Below are 15,610 nucleotides of genomic sequence, written 5' to 3'. Positions count from 1 at the left end.
CAACATTAAAATTAATTGACTCTTCTTCTGCAGATTCAATAATATTCTCTGGTTCCTTCAAAAGAAAAGGAAAACATATCAAGAGGCAAGAATGAACCTGTGAATTCTGCAAGAAAGAAAAAAAAAGGCCATTTTATTTTAAAACTCCATTGGACTTTGCATTTTATTTCCCTCCTGTGGAAGCATCCACACCATATGTTTTGAAGCAGCTCATCAAAAAATTAAGTATGGGGCAAATGCCCAAGGGCTTTACATTCTTAATCATTTGTGCATGCATATTCCTTAGTTAATATGGATTGAGGGATGTGAAAAGTTAACAAATTGCATGCTTTTATACAGTTAAACCTTAGAACAACCTGGTCTACAACTGAAATACAACACACGTCTTCTTTAAATTTACAAATAAAATGAACTACATTTCAGGCAGAAAACTTCTTGATTGTTACAGTTTGTATTAGGGTTTGAACCAACTCCAGCTAAGTAAGCTACAGTAATTTTGTTATGACAAGACAGTAATAAAACACAAATAAATGCTTGTATACCCTCCCACACTACTCCGAGCAGCAGGAAGGAAACACAGTTATTGGTTTGCGGCCAACTGTTTCTTGTTGTTGTATCACACTGAGATGTATTAGTCTGTGGCTTACAAAAACAGAATTCAAGCCTGAAAACAAAAGCAGCCTGAGCTCCTTAGCCACAGTGGCTAGCCTGGAAAGCCAAGGAGACAGTGTTTGTGTTGACAATGGAGGATGCGATTCTTGCAGCAGGAACAAGTGGGGGAAAATAGGTGGTATTTTTAGGCTATTTCTCATTCAAGCGGCTACAGACAGGGAGTCAAAAGGAAATCTGGAAAAGGACGGGGAAAAACATAACTGTTAATGAACGTAGGAACTGTAGCTTCTTGAGGGAGCTGCAAATCAAAGCTGAAGGTGCTGCTGGTGGTCACTGTGGCAATGCTGCAGAACCACAGTTACGCTGGCCGCAAAGTGCTCTTAGCCTCGGCTTTTTCACAGATGTTCTCAGCTTTGTAACGCTGATAGCACCTGGCAATTTCAAAACAAATATTTGCGGAGAAAACGTGAAAGATCTGGCCAAGCAAGAAAGATGAAAACTAGTTTTAAAAAGTGACCAAAGCCTGGGTATTTCTAAAGGCTCATTCCCAGCATTTAGGGGCAGCAGAAAACAGCACACACCGCTGCTCCCAGCTCCCTCAGGAAGGCTCTGGTGGCCAGCAGGACCTCGGGCTGATCTTGCTCACGAAACCAGCAAGAAGTGATCCATTTGGGGTGCCGCTATAGGATTTTTTGTCCCCACCCCATCTTTCACCATCACCTCCCCACTGCCAGCCCCTCTCAGGCCGCTTCCTCCAGCCAGCCCCCGATGCCCACGGGCCGGCTGCCAGCTGGGGGCCGACCGAGGAACGAGGACCGAGCCCCCCGGCCCCCCACAAGCAGCCTCGGGGCCGGCTAAGGGAAGCGGAGCCTCCCCCGGCCCTGCCCCTACCATGGCGGCCGCGCCTCAGCCGCGGGTGCCGGGCAACGGCCGGGAGGGCAACGGGCGAGGCCTGCGGCGGGAGCGCCCCGGGCTCCAGGCAGGTACCGGCCGGGCTGGGGGACGGGGTGTGAGGGGTCTGGAGCCCCCTTGTGCCATATGGGGCCGGGAATGCTGGCAGTGGGGGCGTGTAGGGCTGCCCTGGCTGTGGGACCGCAGCTCTTGGTGCTCCTCGACAAAAAGCAAGCCGCAATCCTGTTGCTACCATTGCTAACCACAAGATATGTGTACACAAGGAACTTTAAAGTAGCGCTTGTACTATAAAGTGTGATGAAAAGACCACCCGAAATATAAAGTGGCCCCAAAAGGATTTTGTTTTACCCTCGGTGGTCTCTGATCTAACGCTAAATTACGGCTGCGAAGATGGGTTAAAGGGTGAAGAGCCAGAACAGGTTGCTGCTGCTGCGCCCAGAGCTGCCTCGGTTCAGCAGGGGAAGAAATTCTGCATTATTTGACCCCAAAAATGAGACAGCTGAATACAAAAGGCACCAGGACAAGTCTATAAAATAAAAGGCTGTTATCTATACAAAGCTGCACCTCAGTTTCTTTTCCGTTTCCTCAATTACTGCTGAAAATAATGATTTAAACATTACTTGGTGGTGGTGGTGTTTTTCCCCAGTGGCATTATAAAATCCAGAAGTGATTCAGGAGCAAGGACCCTTGGTTTTATTTAAGTCCATGAAAGCATATCTCCTTAGAAACTGTTAGCGTTTCTATGTCTGGTGATCACATCCCATTTAAATTCACTATTGTAGTTACAAACAGCACGCTAATCTTCTAGTATTAAGATGTGTGCTCTAGAGAGACTCTGTTTTAAAATCAGTTGTCATGAGTGACTTCAGGGTGTATTTTACTAGCATTTGATGTTTTTTCTGACCTCTGTAACAGCCAGAGGACAAGGGAACTCAGCTGTGAGGTTCACTATAAGACCCTACTGCCGCCCATTAGAAGGGGCAGGGTGCTGATTTACCTTAAAAACACAATGGTAATTTGATAGATTTTGTTAATCACATTCTGTTCATGTCATTTCTCTTAGATAAAATATAAAGAAGGTGTAAATCAAGGGTGAGGAATAATAATAATAAAAAAGATAAGAACATAACGTTTCATTACCTGACTAATCATCATTAGCATGCAATACTTTTAGTTTTCACCAAAAAAAAACCAGAGAGCAGGGAATTTTAAGAAGGGCTTTAGATAAAGATCCCACTCTAAGCCTCCAGGAAGATCTCAGAGTAGCTCACCTTACTTTTCAGCTGAAGGAATCATGTTCTAGAAATCCAGATGAAAGACAACCAAATGAATTCAAAGACCAGAGAGACAAAAGAAACCCGCGCATTCCACTGCAACATCCTTCTTCTCACCTGGTCTGGGTGAATGCTGGGGAAATTAGCTGATCTCACGGGTTACAGCTGTGTGCACGGAGCTGGTGAGTTATTAGAAATGCAATTTAAACAGCTGCTGCTTCACAGATGTGAAAAGTAACTGAAAATTAGGTAGGTTGGAAATGTTCATATCACCATCATTTTAATGGTTTATACCAATTCTGCAAGCAAACAAAATCAATCTACAAATTTTTTCAAGGCTTTTAAGGTAATTGTATTTACTAATGCTAAACAATGGCAGATAACATTAAAAAAATCCTTTTGGATTATGAATAGCTATTGATAAATTAATAAACAGAACTGAATACATAATTAAATGCTAATATATAAATAAATGTATGAAACAATAACCTCATTCTGGGACTAGTATTTGTCTTAATTTTGGGGGTTGTACATACATTCAAGCATGATGTGTCTTCAACTGTGCGCCAGGGTACAATGTGGATGTAAAGAGTCTAATTGTGTTATCCACCAGCTCCTGCTGGTCAGACTCATGTTTTATACCTAACTCCACTTAAAATTCCATTAAATCAACTGTTTTATGTTGCTGCTCTAGGGAGAATATAATGAAGAGCCACGCAGTAAGCAGAAGGATGTCTTCAGTATCTAAAGATGCCAGCACAAAAACTGGTACTTTTCGTTGCATAATCAATACAGCGAGATTTTGACACTGCGAATGTTTTAGTCAAAGTTGGATTTCTTGTGTATGGTTAATTCAAGGTAGTTCTGTGCCCTGGGTTATACAGGAGGCTGGATGGTCACTGTTGTCCTCTCTGGTTTGAATCCATTCACAGTTTAAAAGCTTTGCTATCAGACAGATTCTGTGTTTAAACAGTGCCTATGCTATGAGCTTTACCTATACTTAGCTAAACATTAAACTGTAAATCTTTAGAGAATGCATCTGTGCTCACTTAGGGTTTGATCCCAAACTAGACTGGTGGGATTTCTCATTCTTGTTGTATTCCAAAGGACAGTCACTTGGAAAATACAAACAAAAAGGAAATAAAGCATTGAAAGAACCTAAAGCTTAGAGAAGTCTTAAATCCTGGTGGGTAACTGTGCTGTCTGTGGCTGCTCTTGCAGCTAGTGGAAAGGAAGCTCTTGAAGATTTGGAAAGGGTCTGACAGAGGCACACATGCCTGTTCCATGCTGGGGAGATTTTACTGCTAGGGAGAGGACCTATCTTTGTTATCATGTCTTATCTCCACGGTCAGACCAACTCTTTATTTTCTTTTTTTTTTTTTTTAAATCTCTCCTGAAAAAACATTCTCCCTGCTTCCAATGATTTCCTTTCTAACACACATCAAGCCACAGGTAGCTAACTTAATGTATTTTTCCAATTTCTGTACTGGAGTCCAGCTCAGGTTGAATTTTCCAAGTGAGTTTCAGCCTAATGGTGGCAAATCGAGTGTTCCCTTTCTGCGTATGCCATATTGACCCATTGAAATGACTTTTCTACACTGATTCCAGCAATCCTAAAACCCTCAAATCTATGTGGTTTTGGCAGTCTATTGAGTGTTTATCCTGTTGTACTCCTGAACCTTTGCAGCATGATACAGCAGCAACAGAAGTCATACTGTGGACACAGGTGTTATTAAGAGGTCTAGTTTCTTTCTCTTATCTAAGATTGGAAGGAAAACACAAGTCAAAATGTGCTTTATATGACTGTGTTGCAGTTATTAGTTTTTTTTCTTCACGCTGTAATGTTTTTACTTCTTTCCAGACCTATCATCATGTTCACAACTGCGTTCATCCCTGCGCACCCCAGAGAAAATGAGAGCAGGAGGTCTGCACGTGGTCTTCTCAGACAGTAAAACTTTCAGCTCCTCCCCAGAGATGGACACGATTCAGAAGTCTAGCACCTGTGAACTTAGCCAGGATGTATCTTCTACAAAGAGATTGAGTTTGAGTGACACGAATATAAATCACTCAAATAAGTCATCCAGAGATGCCAGACTAAGCAATTTTGATGATTTTTACCATGTCTCTGTGACCTCTTCTCCCCAGCATGGGCACCTTGCCCAGAAACCTCAGAGTGGCGAGAGGATCGAGGGCCACAGGGTTTATGGTGGGAGGCTTCCTACAGAAATGAATACGTCTTCGCAGACTGCCAGTGGCAGTACACTCACACAGCTCACTGAAACAGAGATTAAACACAAAAATCCTTTAAACATCAAGCCAGGTAAAAAAAAAAAAAAAAAAAAAAAAAAAAAAAAAGTACCTGCAAGAGGCTTTTTCTTTCCTAATCTCAGACTATTATGAAGTTGTTTTCATGTATTTCATTTCCAAAATCTGTGGTCAACAGATTAATTTTAGGACTCTTCTAAGTGAAATACACACTTCTATCCAGCTTGTTGACAGTCAAAAACACAGATCCTTGATGGCGTTTGGATGACTGATTTATGCTGAAATCAACAAGACATTGGTGTTTAAAAGGGATAATCCCCTATATACTTTTGAAAATGTGTGTCTTTGTGAAGATGTGGTCCTTTATAGTCAAACTGCATGCCTCTAATCCGTAGCTCTGCTCTACTAGCCAGTCATTTTTTGTACTTTATCTGCAGGGTTCAGAGATGCAACTTCATTATCAGCTAAAGTGTTACTGGAGAACTTGAAGTCTATAATGATGAAACCAGCCATGCTACCTTCAGTACCTGAGAAGGTCAGAGAACCTGCAGCTCGCCGGTCCTCCAGCCCAGCTAGAGTGGAATATAAGCAAAGTGAGACCCTGCATTCCCTGATGTCTCCCATTTGTTGCTTCAAAGACTCTCACAAGGAGGCAAGTATTGTATTACTTGTCATTGTTCTTCACAAATGCATAGGTGTAAATTGAGATGCTAACAGAAATCTCCTAGTATAAAAATGTTCTGTACAGATAATACGAAATAGCTTCTGCGTCTTCAAAAGCCAGTAGCACAAAACTACCTAAAACCATCCACTGCTGCTCCAGCAGTCTGAAAGCAGTTGAACTGTGTAGAGCCAGTGTTGGCAGTACTGTGATAATTTTTCAGCAAGCAGCCTGTACAGTTGTCCTGAGCACCTCTAACTGATCTTAGGATATTACCGAAGAGCACTCTCAATCTGTAGTAATTTATAGCCACTTCTATGAGATGTGCATCTTGTTTTCCTGTGTGCATGTGAAGTAGAGAAGCCACAATGAACAAAGTAGTTCCCTGGTGTCTCTGCTGCCTTCACTGTTCATCCTCCTGCCAGCTACTTCAGGCTGACATAAGTTAGGAGCCTCTAGGCTGCTACAGCAGCACATAGTGGGGAGCCTGCGCAAGGATCAACAATTGAACATTAACAACTGAAGAGCAGAGAGACTTATAATGAGAACCATTTTTTCACAGTGAAGTAAGAATGAGACAGTGGGTTTTCTGTCTCTCAGTATCCGAAGTTAAGGGGATGTCTTCCTTCTCTACATTTATACAGGTCATTTCCTATGTTCAGTACAGATATAACAGGCAGGAGTATAGAACAAGCATCAAATGGGTCAGACGGGGTAGTTTCTTCAATCTTAAACTGTTTGTGCTTCAGAGCAATGCAGGCAGACATTTTATATAACCTTTTTCCCCATCCCTGTATCATGCTATACATTATACAAGCCTCTGAGCACCTGTCCTTTAGCTCTTGGCTTGTATGGGCTCTCTTTTGTGTCCTGTTCATCCCATTCACACGCAAAGCCCTGGAACAAATCCTATGCTGCATCATCACTCTGCATTTACCATTCAGTTGGCTGCAGAGACAATTTTATCCATTTGTCTGTGTATGTCTTCAGTTTGTTTTCAATGCCATAGGATGTTGAAAATAAATATAAAAATGTGATAATGAACTATATAAATGTCACTGCCATTAATTATAATAACAGGCACCTGCTTTGCTACAGGAACTGAAGGCACATGTAATGGGAGAGGCTGTTTATCTCTGACAGAGCCTAGGGAAAACAGTGATTCCAAAAAAGGGGTTTCAGGACAGAGAACATGAATTTTCAGTGTGATGTTACTGCACAGAGAGAGAAAAAAAGCACACTTGCAATACACTACTGAAAAACTGTACAAAATGCAGGTCCACTGGAGATCATTTGTGTATGCTTTCACATAAACTCAGCTTCATCCTGTGCCTCTAATTTGTTTGTGCCCAGTTGGAAAAGTGCAGGCATAAGCACCTGTTAAGTGCATGCAGCTAAGGCAGGAGGTGCTAGCAGATGTACTGCAGACATTAGCTGAGAAAGTAAATAGCTTTGGCTTTTTCTCATTAGTCTTCTTCCAGTGAGCTAAGTAATGATACTGCTGTCACAGAAGGTCAGAGTGCCACTGGAAGTGAAAAAGAGTCCAAGGTTACAGCTGTCCTTCAGCAGCTCCTGAGGCTGGTGGATTGTCACTGGAATGGGCCTGGATCTCTCCTGGTTAACAAGGATTTTCTTGGTAAGCTTTTCATATAGATGCTTCATCTTAAACATTTTTCTGCTTTCTCTCAATCTGTGTTTAAAGACAAGGATGTATTTCACCATACCTCTCTACTTCTTTGTTGTTGTTATTGACTGCGAGTCTGATATTCTGGGACCTTGTTCTACTCTTTCCTTAGCAGAATGTTATGTATGAAAACACCACAGTTTTTAGATTTTTGTTAAAATCTTTTTGTATCTCTGTAGTTCCTGCCCAAGACTTGCTTTTCCACCTGGTGGCTTGTACTGATCCACAGCAGGATGCTCGTCTGACAGCTGGACGCTCCTCTTCAGTCTTAGCTAGAAACATTCCCAAAGTCCAAAGGACTCAGCTTAAAAATACTGAACTATTCGATAGAAAGGATTCTGCTATGGTGAGTGGTTTTAGTTCTCTTTTTTTGTCAATGTACTGATGGAAATTCAGTAAGAAAATGACCTTATCCCGAACTTTTTAATGAGGATAACTTCCTTGTAATAATGAAATTGTGAAAGGATTAATCACCTGATTTAATTATATCGAGAAAAGACATCTTCCAGTAGGATTTTCAGTCATGCATTCTGAATGCTCCTTCTATTTGGGATCAACAGGCTGATTCTTCTGGGAAGTATCACATTTGTGGCACCTTGAAATAAGAGCACTTCCTTAATACCTGAGACAGGGTATCCAAGGTTCCCCACAAGGTCTCTGCTCTCCCCGACCTTTTTTGTAGTAGAAGTTTGTTGAGACTCATATATTTTATTTGCAAGTATCTCCAGTTCAGTGAACTGATATCTCCTGGCAAGACTTTTGTTTGAAAATCTCTGAGTGGCTGTAGTTAGGGCTTTGGGCTTGCTCTAGTTTTTCTGAGATAGTGGTGAAATCCTGATACGTTTTCCCCTTGAGGCTGGGGTGAATAAGGGTGGAAAATACACAGTAGTCCTCTTGTCCTTAGCAAGGCAGGTTGGAAGCCTTTTCTTCTCACAGGTGCTGGGATCAACCAACACCTTCTTGCTCATCCTGTTTGTAATTGTAATTCTTTCCAGATTTTGCCCCCATTTCTAGCATTATTTAACAGTGTCTGTGCTGGTCGGGCAGCTGCCACGGAGAGGAGCTGTTTGGCTGCATACTGGCTTCTTCTGGTTCCCAGGAAAACAAGCAAACAAACATTCATCATCCTGCCTCCACAGGCCTGTTTCTACTGATTTTTGTCTCTTGTCCAACCCAGAAAAGATGTGAGCCTGTCTACTCCACAGCAAGACTTCTAGCAACAGTTTTAGCTTATCATCCTCCATGTAGGGCCAAGTGCCATAGCTGCTCAAATTACTGCATTTCCCAGATGTTGCACATGTATTTCAGCTGTGGCTTTGTTTTACTCAATACGATCTTATTGCAGCCTGTCACAGACAGGATGAGTCCTGGTCCACTAGATTGCCTCTAGCAGTGCTCCTGCTCCCTTCCTCAGGTTGGATTTAACGAATGTGTGGCCGTGAGTTGCAACAAAATGAATTAATATCTTGATCCAATGGAAGACTGGTCTCTCTCAGTGGATCTAACACACTGAGACAGCAAATGAGATGATTGGGTTCAATAAGATACCTGTCCTTCTAGGAGTTCAAAATCTGTGCAGTCCACCTAGAGAACAGCCCTGGATCATCCCGTTGTGATGTTGGCCTATGCTGAGCTCTTCATTGCTCTCAAAACTCTGTCCCAGTAGGGCAAAAAATGCTAATTTATGAGGGCAGGAAGAAGAGAGCACAAAGAATAGGACTTTCTTTTGATTTTGTAATTTACTTTGAAGTCTACTGGCTAAAAATCCCAGGAAAAACCATGTCAAATGACTTTCTCAAGACCACCAGCTAAACCCATGGCAATAATGTGAGCAGGAAGATGCCAGGTTTTTCCTTCCTTTGCTCCACAGCCTCAAACTTGTACTCCTTGAGACTAAAATGCATAGCGCAGGGATAGCATTGCAGATGCTGCAAGGATAAGTTTAAATCCAAACCTAAAATCTGTTTCCAATTAGTTCTCAAAAAAAAATAAATCCATAGAAACATTTCTGTTTAGATTTGTTTTCTGACATCACCTAAGCTCCCTGCCAAAATGCCTGGATATCTTTTTGTGTTTCAGATGTTACTGTTTGTTTAGGTTATTCTTGTACACCTATGCTTTGAAAATGGCTTTTTTCTTTAGTGTGTTCCAAACAAATACTTCAAAGCAGTGACATAAGGGTTCACTTAAATTCATGCCATGTTACACTCATTGTCATTATCGCCGTTCAGAGGGCTCAGCAGCATCACTGGAAAGGCTTCTAGGATCTTAACGGGTATTGGCAAAACTGCAGAAGAGTGTTTCATTTCTCTTAACACTAACTTGATTCAGGAACCCTTTGTTGTTTTCTTGTATTGTATTGTGTTGGTTTTGTTTTATCTTGTCACAACTGGAATATTTGTTGCAGCAGCAAGAAAAAGGACTGGTGGAAAGTCATGTCTCAGCTTCCACATTACACAAGATGGATCACCTTGCTGCTTCAAGTTATCACATCCAAAGGAACCAAGCATCCATGTACGGTAGGGCCAAATGACTTAGCTTTAATTTATTGTGAGCAATGTGACTGTTCAAATTACTTTTGTTTTCTGCTTCAAGGTAAGCTCACAATGATTGTGAAGAGTAAGGAATGAAACTGGGGTCTTCTCCTTAGCAGCTGTACAAGCTATTCTTTTAGAAGTGGAAGGATTCATTTATAGCCCCCTGGGCTATGGTACATCAAGTAAATGGTGGCTGATGTGGCCTTACAAGGCTCACAAGAACGGTCACAATGCAACCATTCATGCGTTATGCCAGTACCAGCTATGCCACTTATGCATTTTCTAGGAGCTTTTATACACTGTGCAATAAGAAAAAGATTAATGTAACAAGGAAACACTAACGTAATCGGATGGCTTCCTTTACTGCTGACAGACCAGCACAAGCTTCCCCACAAACTGAAGATAACTTTCTGATATTTTCAATCTGTCCTAGCCTTACAGTCAACCTGACAGTGGTCCAAGCCTTAATCTCCATTTGTCCAGCACTTTAGTAGTCAGTATGCACGGTGACAGCTGCTGTGTAACTGGAGATAGCCTCACAAGTTTGATGGCCAAGTAGGTTTGAGCATCTGTTCTGAGCTGCCCTGTAGCAGCGGCCATACAGTTCTGTGTCCTGGGTGCTGCAGGGTCACTGCAGGATGCATTTTAGCCAGTCCTTCAGCCCTGAGTTTTAAAAGCTTTGTGTAACAAAGGACCACAACCCTTCACAGGCTGCTCTAGTGATTTTTTTGTTCAGTGTAACCTCCAGCCAATGGATTCCACAATTCCCCTTGTCTTCCAGAACAGACAGTCCTGTTAGAGGCATGCTCAGTACAGCAGTACATCAAAAAAGTTTTGATCCAAAAATGTGCCTAGAACAGATTCAACCTAGGGTTTGAACAAAAGAGATAGTAATAATAACTGTGGCTGTTATTAATATTGCTCATAGTAACTTACTCTGTTACGCATTAGCATCAAGAATTGCTTTTATTAAAAATGCGTTTACCGGCTTTTGGTGATTTTGCTCAGACTTCTCACCATGTTTCCTTAAGATGAGTTGCTTTGGAAGAACAACCAGCTGAGTACCCAGGTGGAATTCCTAAGACTGGAAGTGAAACAGCTTACCGGACTCCAGGAGATGGTGGCTCTTCTGCAGGAGAGCCAGAGGTAGGGGCTGGCCTCAGGTACGGAACAAGCAGAGTCACAACAGGAGGTGGCACCTGTGTCCCAGCAGAACTCCTCCAGTCCTAGTTCACGTGTGCTTATCGTTGTACCCCTGCAGTGGCAAATTCATGAATTCAGGGCTTTGACACATGAGCAAGCACTGAAGCACATTGAGGTTACAGACTTCTAAGCCAAGATACGAAAGTGCCAGTTCAATGAGTGGAAAGTCAGGGATATTCCATGTGTGCTGAAACTGCTTTTTTTTTTTTTATAGAAAAAGCATCACAGGTCAAAATCAGAGACCAGAGTCTTTGTCTTTTGCAATCATAGTACTCTGCTAGTCGGCTTCCAGCTGTTTCAGCACACGCTACCAATCTCTACGACAGTTTGAATGGTTCCTGTCGGTTATAAATCATTGTAAGCCAGTTAGGCACAAAATCTTAAAATGAGTCATAGCTGTAGTTGTGGTTGTCTCGAAACACAGAGGTTTAAGTACAAATTTCAACTTTTTTTTTTCATATGACTTTGAGTAAATGGAAATCAGTATATCAGTTTTGGAAAAATGTTCCTAATCGTAGCAGGTTCCCTCTACAGAATGCATGCTCACCATTTTAATCTTTTTTTCCACAACAATCTTTCCCAGGTCTTTAGTGTCCACAAACAACTTCCTGCTGCAACAGCTGAGTAAAGGAAACAGTCATACTGTTCACAAAGCACCTCTTCCTTCTGAAAAATGCACCAGTCGTGAGACACCGTCCCCACTAGAAAGAACTGCGTCGGTACCATCAGCATACAGCTCTAGTCAGTACTGGAGTTCAGAGCAATTATGCAATTGTCCTCTGTAAAGGGAACAAAACAGACATTAAATATGGATTGTGTTCATTTTTAGATTGTATGAAATCTCTTGCTGCATTTAAAGCTGGTGAATCTAATCCTTGCTTTGGTCAATTTCTCAGCATCTTCCTGCTCCTATCTTCCCCTGTCTTCTTCTGCCATGTTTATTACATTAACAAAAAGTGGGGATGAGTCCTGTATAATAAAATTTCATCTGAGATCGTGCTGTGCTGAGAGGATGGTAATTTAGTTAATTCAATTCACTCTAAAATGGTACTGAATCAATATTCCAGCATAGTGCTGGCAACGTGTAGCTGGCGATGAAATATCGCATGTCACATTGATATTCAAACCAATATCTCAGGGCACTGTCTGCAAACACTTGAAGTCCTAGTCCCAGGTTTAGATTTATACCTCTGAGGAAGTCATTGACCCACCAGGATACAAGCTGTTCTCTGAATCTTGTCTGAACACAATTTACTGTTGGAACACATTGTCTGTCAGTCTCACAGTGAAATGGAAAAGTACCGAGGAAGGCAGGGCAGGTACAACTAGACGAGGAAGCTGTTTTGCCTGGCGTGAGGCCAAGGATCTGCACTGAGTGCAGTGCACTCAGCAGAGGGATGCTCGGTGAGGGTGGAGTGAGCCCTGTCCTGCATTGCCACCACCCGCAGCTCCCATGCATGTCCAAGTGCATGCACTGTATTTTTTTTTTACTGCATTCCTCTTCAAGTGTATTCCAGTGCAAGCTGCCACACAGAAGAACAGCATTTCTTGGAACAACAACATCTGTAAGTTCTTCCTTGTGCTCCTCCTACACAGGGACAAAGGGCAAGGTCTTGCTGGGCTAATTGGCAAACGCTGCCTCACTCTTCTGGGTCTGAACCTATGTCCTTGAGGATGATCATTCTTCATCAGTATCTCTGGCCAAATCATTCACCCCAGAGAAAAATGAACTCTCAGAGGAGCCAGAACCCTAGTCCCAGGCACGAAGCTTGCTGTTAGAAGTGTGAAGCCCTTCTTTTAGTACAGGCATTGCCCCACGTGATTTTAGAGTAGCCTAGAAACTCTCTAGGGAAGTAACCTGGTGACAGAGAATTACCTTGTACTGAAGAAATTTAAGGTCCTGTTTGGGTAACGTCCCACCTGGCTAGCATTACCCTTTCCATGGATGTGGGGCTGTAGGTTAAACCACACTCTTTTTCTTGCTGCCCAGTCTGGTGAGGCATCTCCAGGACAATAATAATTTTGTGTATATAAGAAGTGAATATCAGGTTCAGTAGAAGCAAAATCTCAGAGCTCTCAGGCTGCTGCCATCAGGAGTTTGCCTCGTTCCCAAAGCGGCCACGCAGCGAGGCAAGGCTGCGGAGCTGTGCCCACGCTGCAGCCCCCTGCTACCTCTGCTGAGCAGTTCATCAAAGCAGCATGCACATTTTCCAGGACAGAGCTCACTCTGGCATTCCCACAGGGCTTCAGCGGTGCCAAGAGGCCCGGAAATTTACGGAGAGGGAGTAGCTTATGTCTCGCTGCCAGACACTGATAATTTGTCCTGGCCTCGGCGTCTGATTTATTTACATGAACCTAATGACGCCCTAGCAAGGAACCCAGGAAGGCTTCAGATCAAACACTGGCTGACTTCGTTTAATTTAAATCATAAGCTTCCCATCATTAGCCACGTTACCCACTGGATCTTTTTTTTTTACCAAAGGAATCCACTGGATCCCCTGGTGAAGAAGGCCCTTCCTGTGCATGCTGGGGTGCTATCAAACCAAAAGCACATCCTCTCTTTATAAACGACAATCAGTTTTGGTGAAATAGCCACACAAAAAAGCAGATTCTGTTTCTTCCCTTGATAGCTCATCCAGTGGTTAAAATTAGCATAATCTATAAGAAGTTGTGCCTTATTTCCAGCTAGAGTCTTTCTAACTGTCTAGCTTCTTCTGCTAAATAGAAGACCTATGGATTGTTCCTGTATTAGGCCACCATAAAGCAAGTTTTTAAGGAGTTATTTGGAGTGGAAGATCTTGTCTTTCCTTTATCTTTTTCGTTGTCAAGCAGCCTGGCTCCTGATGCCCATTAAAGCAGGAAGATCACTTATACGAGGCGTGGTTTTTGTTGTTGTTTTGTTTTGTTTTGGTATCCTGAGTTAAACCTGACAACATCCATGGGTGGTGCTGCATGCACTGGATAGTGCTGGTGATAGTGGAGAAAATGGTTTGGATTGTTGGATATTGCTGTGAAGGGCACCTGAGTAAAGCAAACGTGACCTGCCAGTAGGATTTGGCTTGCAGAGAGGAAGGCCACCCCATCCCCACCCTACAGAGGGGCTTTGCCCTCTGGAAACCAAGATCTGGGACATGCAGCAGGGCCTCATAGCCCAGGGACCTGCCTGCTGCACGCCAGGAGGAGTCTCGAGTTAATTTGAGCATGCGATGGGAAAGAGCCAAAAATCAGCTTGCATAAAGAGACAGAAGATGATAAATTAACAAGGAATAAAACCGTTAATTAGCACTTGGGGTTAGCAGCTACAAAACTACCTGTACTGAAGACCAGGAATTAGAGGACTCCGTATATTCATCATGCCCCTGCTGAGAGGACTTTGCCCCCTCTTTTTTAATTCTTTCCTCTAACCCCAGCAATTCTTCCTGGGATGCTAATGGCAGCTTGTGGATTTGCTCTTGCTGTCCCGTATTTTCTCCTCTGGATTGTCACGAACACGTTTCACAGCTACAATCATAAATAACCACACCAGGCTGTGGTTTGGCTGGGAGGAGACAGCCACCAGGTGCTTGTGGCAGCAGAGAGGGGTGAGAGGTGCGAGGTGTGGGATGCAGGGACCAGGGCCAAGGGGAAGGAGCAAATGGAAAGGAGAAAAAGGGCTTTGGTGCTTGGGGCCTCGATCAATGCAAGCAACATAAATCCTGGCTGGGACACCTTCCGCCCGCTGGCTCCTCCACTGCAAGGGAATTACGTGCTGGCTCTGGAGCGTCTTTCTTGACCTGGTGTGGAGCCAGCCTCCGAGCAAAGGCTTGGCCAGCGCAGATTCATTAACGCGGGGGAAGTGGCTGCGAGCCCTTTGCACAGGCTGTGTCGCTTTCCATCACAGAAAGCAACCAACTTTTGGGATCTCTGCTGTCTCAGCACCACGTTGACACCCCTTCAGGCTTCACAGCCAGACCCCTGCTCCCAGGGGACCCCCTCGCTAACCCAGTTTGCCGTAGGGCACCCACTGACCCCATCACCTCCCTGTTCCCTCATCTTTCCCCCTTACCTTTGCCCAGCTCCGGGAGGTTCCCTGCAGCCCAAGGCTTGCTGAAGCCTCTCTGGCCCCACCTGCAGCAGATTGACCTCTATCATCCACTTGGCATCAGGCACACACCTGCTGAGACCCCACCAGCTCGTTGAGAAGGTGCTAAATGGTGTCGGCCCTACAGCTGATCCCTGAGGAATGTGAATCATCAGCATCAGCTGGCCAGTCTGAGCCTGGTGGCCCAACCAGGTCTCCATCCAGCATCCAGTTGCTGTCTCTCATGGAGGAAATGAAGCCAAAGGCCTTACCAACATCCAGATGAACATCCCCTGGTCTCCTGTCATCCACCCAGCTGGCTGCTTGGTGTAGAAGGCAGTGGGGTTGTTCAGGTCCTCCACGTGCCCAGAAATAGCTTCCAGGAGCATTTCCTTCACCACC

General features: G+C 43.6%; 1 protein-coding gene and 1 long non-coding RNA gene across 6 annotated transcripts; one reads left to right on the top strand and one right to left on the bottom strand.

Annotated features, from left to right (window-relative positions):
* Nucleotides 1–1,330: 1,330 nt before the first annotated feature.
* LRRC36 (leucine rich repeat containing 36) lies at nucleotides 1,331–12,156 on the top strand. 5 transcript variants are annotated; one of them, XM_068693711.1, is made up of 10 exons: nucleotides 1,331–1,595; nucleotides 2,808–2,980; nucleotides 3,493–3,566; nucleotides 4,660–5,118; nucleotides 5,501–5,715; nucleotides 7,195–7,360; nucleotides 7,588–7,754; nucleotides 9,819–9,927; nucleotides 10,977–11,091; nucleotides 11,732–12,156. In XM_068693711.1, the coding sequence occupies exons 3-10, from the start codon at nucleotides 3,503–3,505 to the stop codon at nucleotides 11,931–11,933; spliced, it is 1,497 nt and encodes a 498-aa protein (XP_068549812.1). In that variant the 5' UTR covers nucleotides 1,331–1,595; nucleotides 2,808–2,980; nucleotides 3,493–3,502; the 3' UTR covers nucleotides 11,934–12,156. The 5 variants fall into 5 exon arrangements, with proteins under 5 accessions (XP_068549812.1, XP_068549811.1, XP_068549810.1 ...); XM_068693709.1 differs by having other exon boundaries at nucleotides 1,333–1,591; nucleotides 9,816–9,927; XM_068693708.1 differs by having other exon boundaries at nucleotides 1,333–1,595; nucleotides 9,816–9,927.
* On the bottom strand, nucleotides 11,037–15,345 carry LOC137862055 (uncharacterized). Its single transcript, XR_011100038.1, has 3 exons — nucleotides 15,194–15,345; nucleotides 11,696–11,927; nucleotides 11,037–11,200 (listed from the first exon to the last, which is right to left on the bottom strand). It is a non-coding gene; the product is annotated as an uncharacterized lncRNA (long non-coding RNA).
* Nucleotides 15,346–15,610: the final 265 nt, after the last annotated feature.

This window comes from Anas acuta, chromosome 10, assembly GCF_963932015.1.
Source record: "Anas acuta chromosome 10, bAnaAcu1.1, whole genome shotgun sequence".
NCBI lineage: Eukaryota > Metazoa > Chordata > Aves > Anseriformes > Anatidae > Anas > Anas acuta.
Note: the sequence above shows the minus strand (reverse complement) of the source record. Positions and strands in the feature narration are given on the sequence as shown.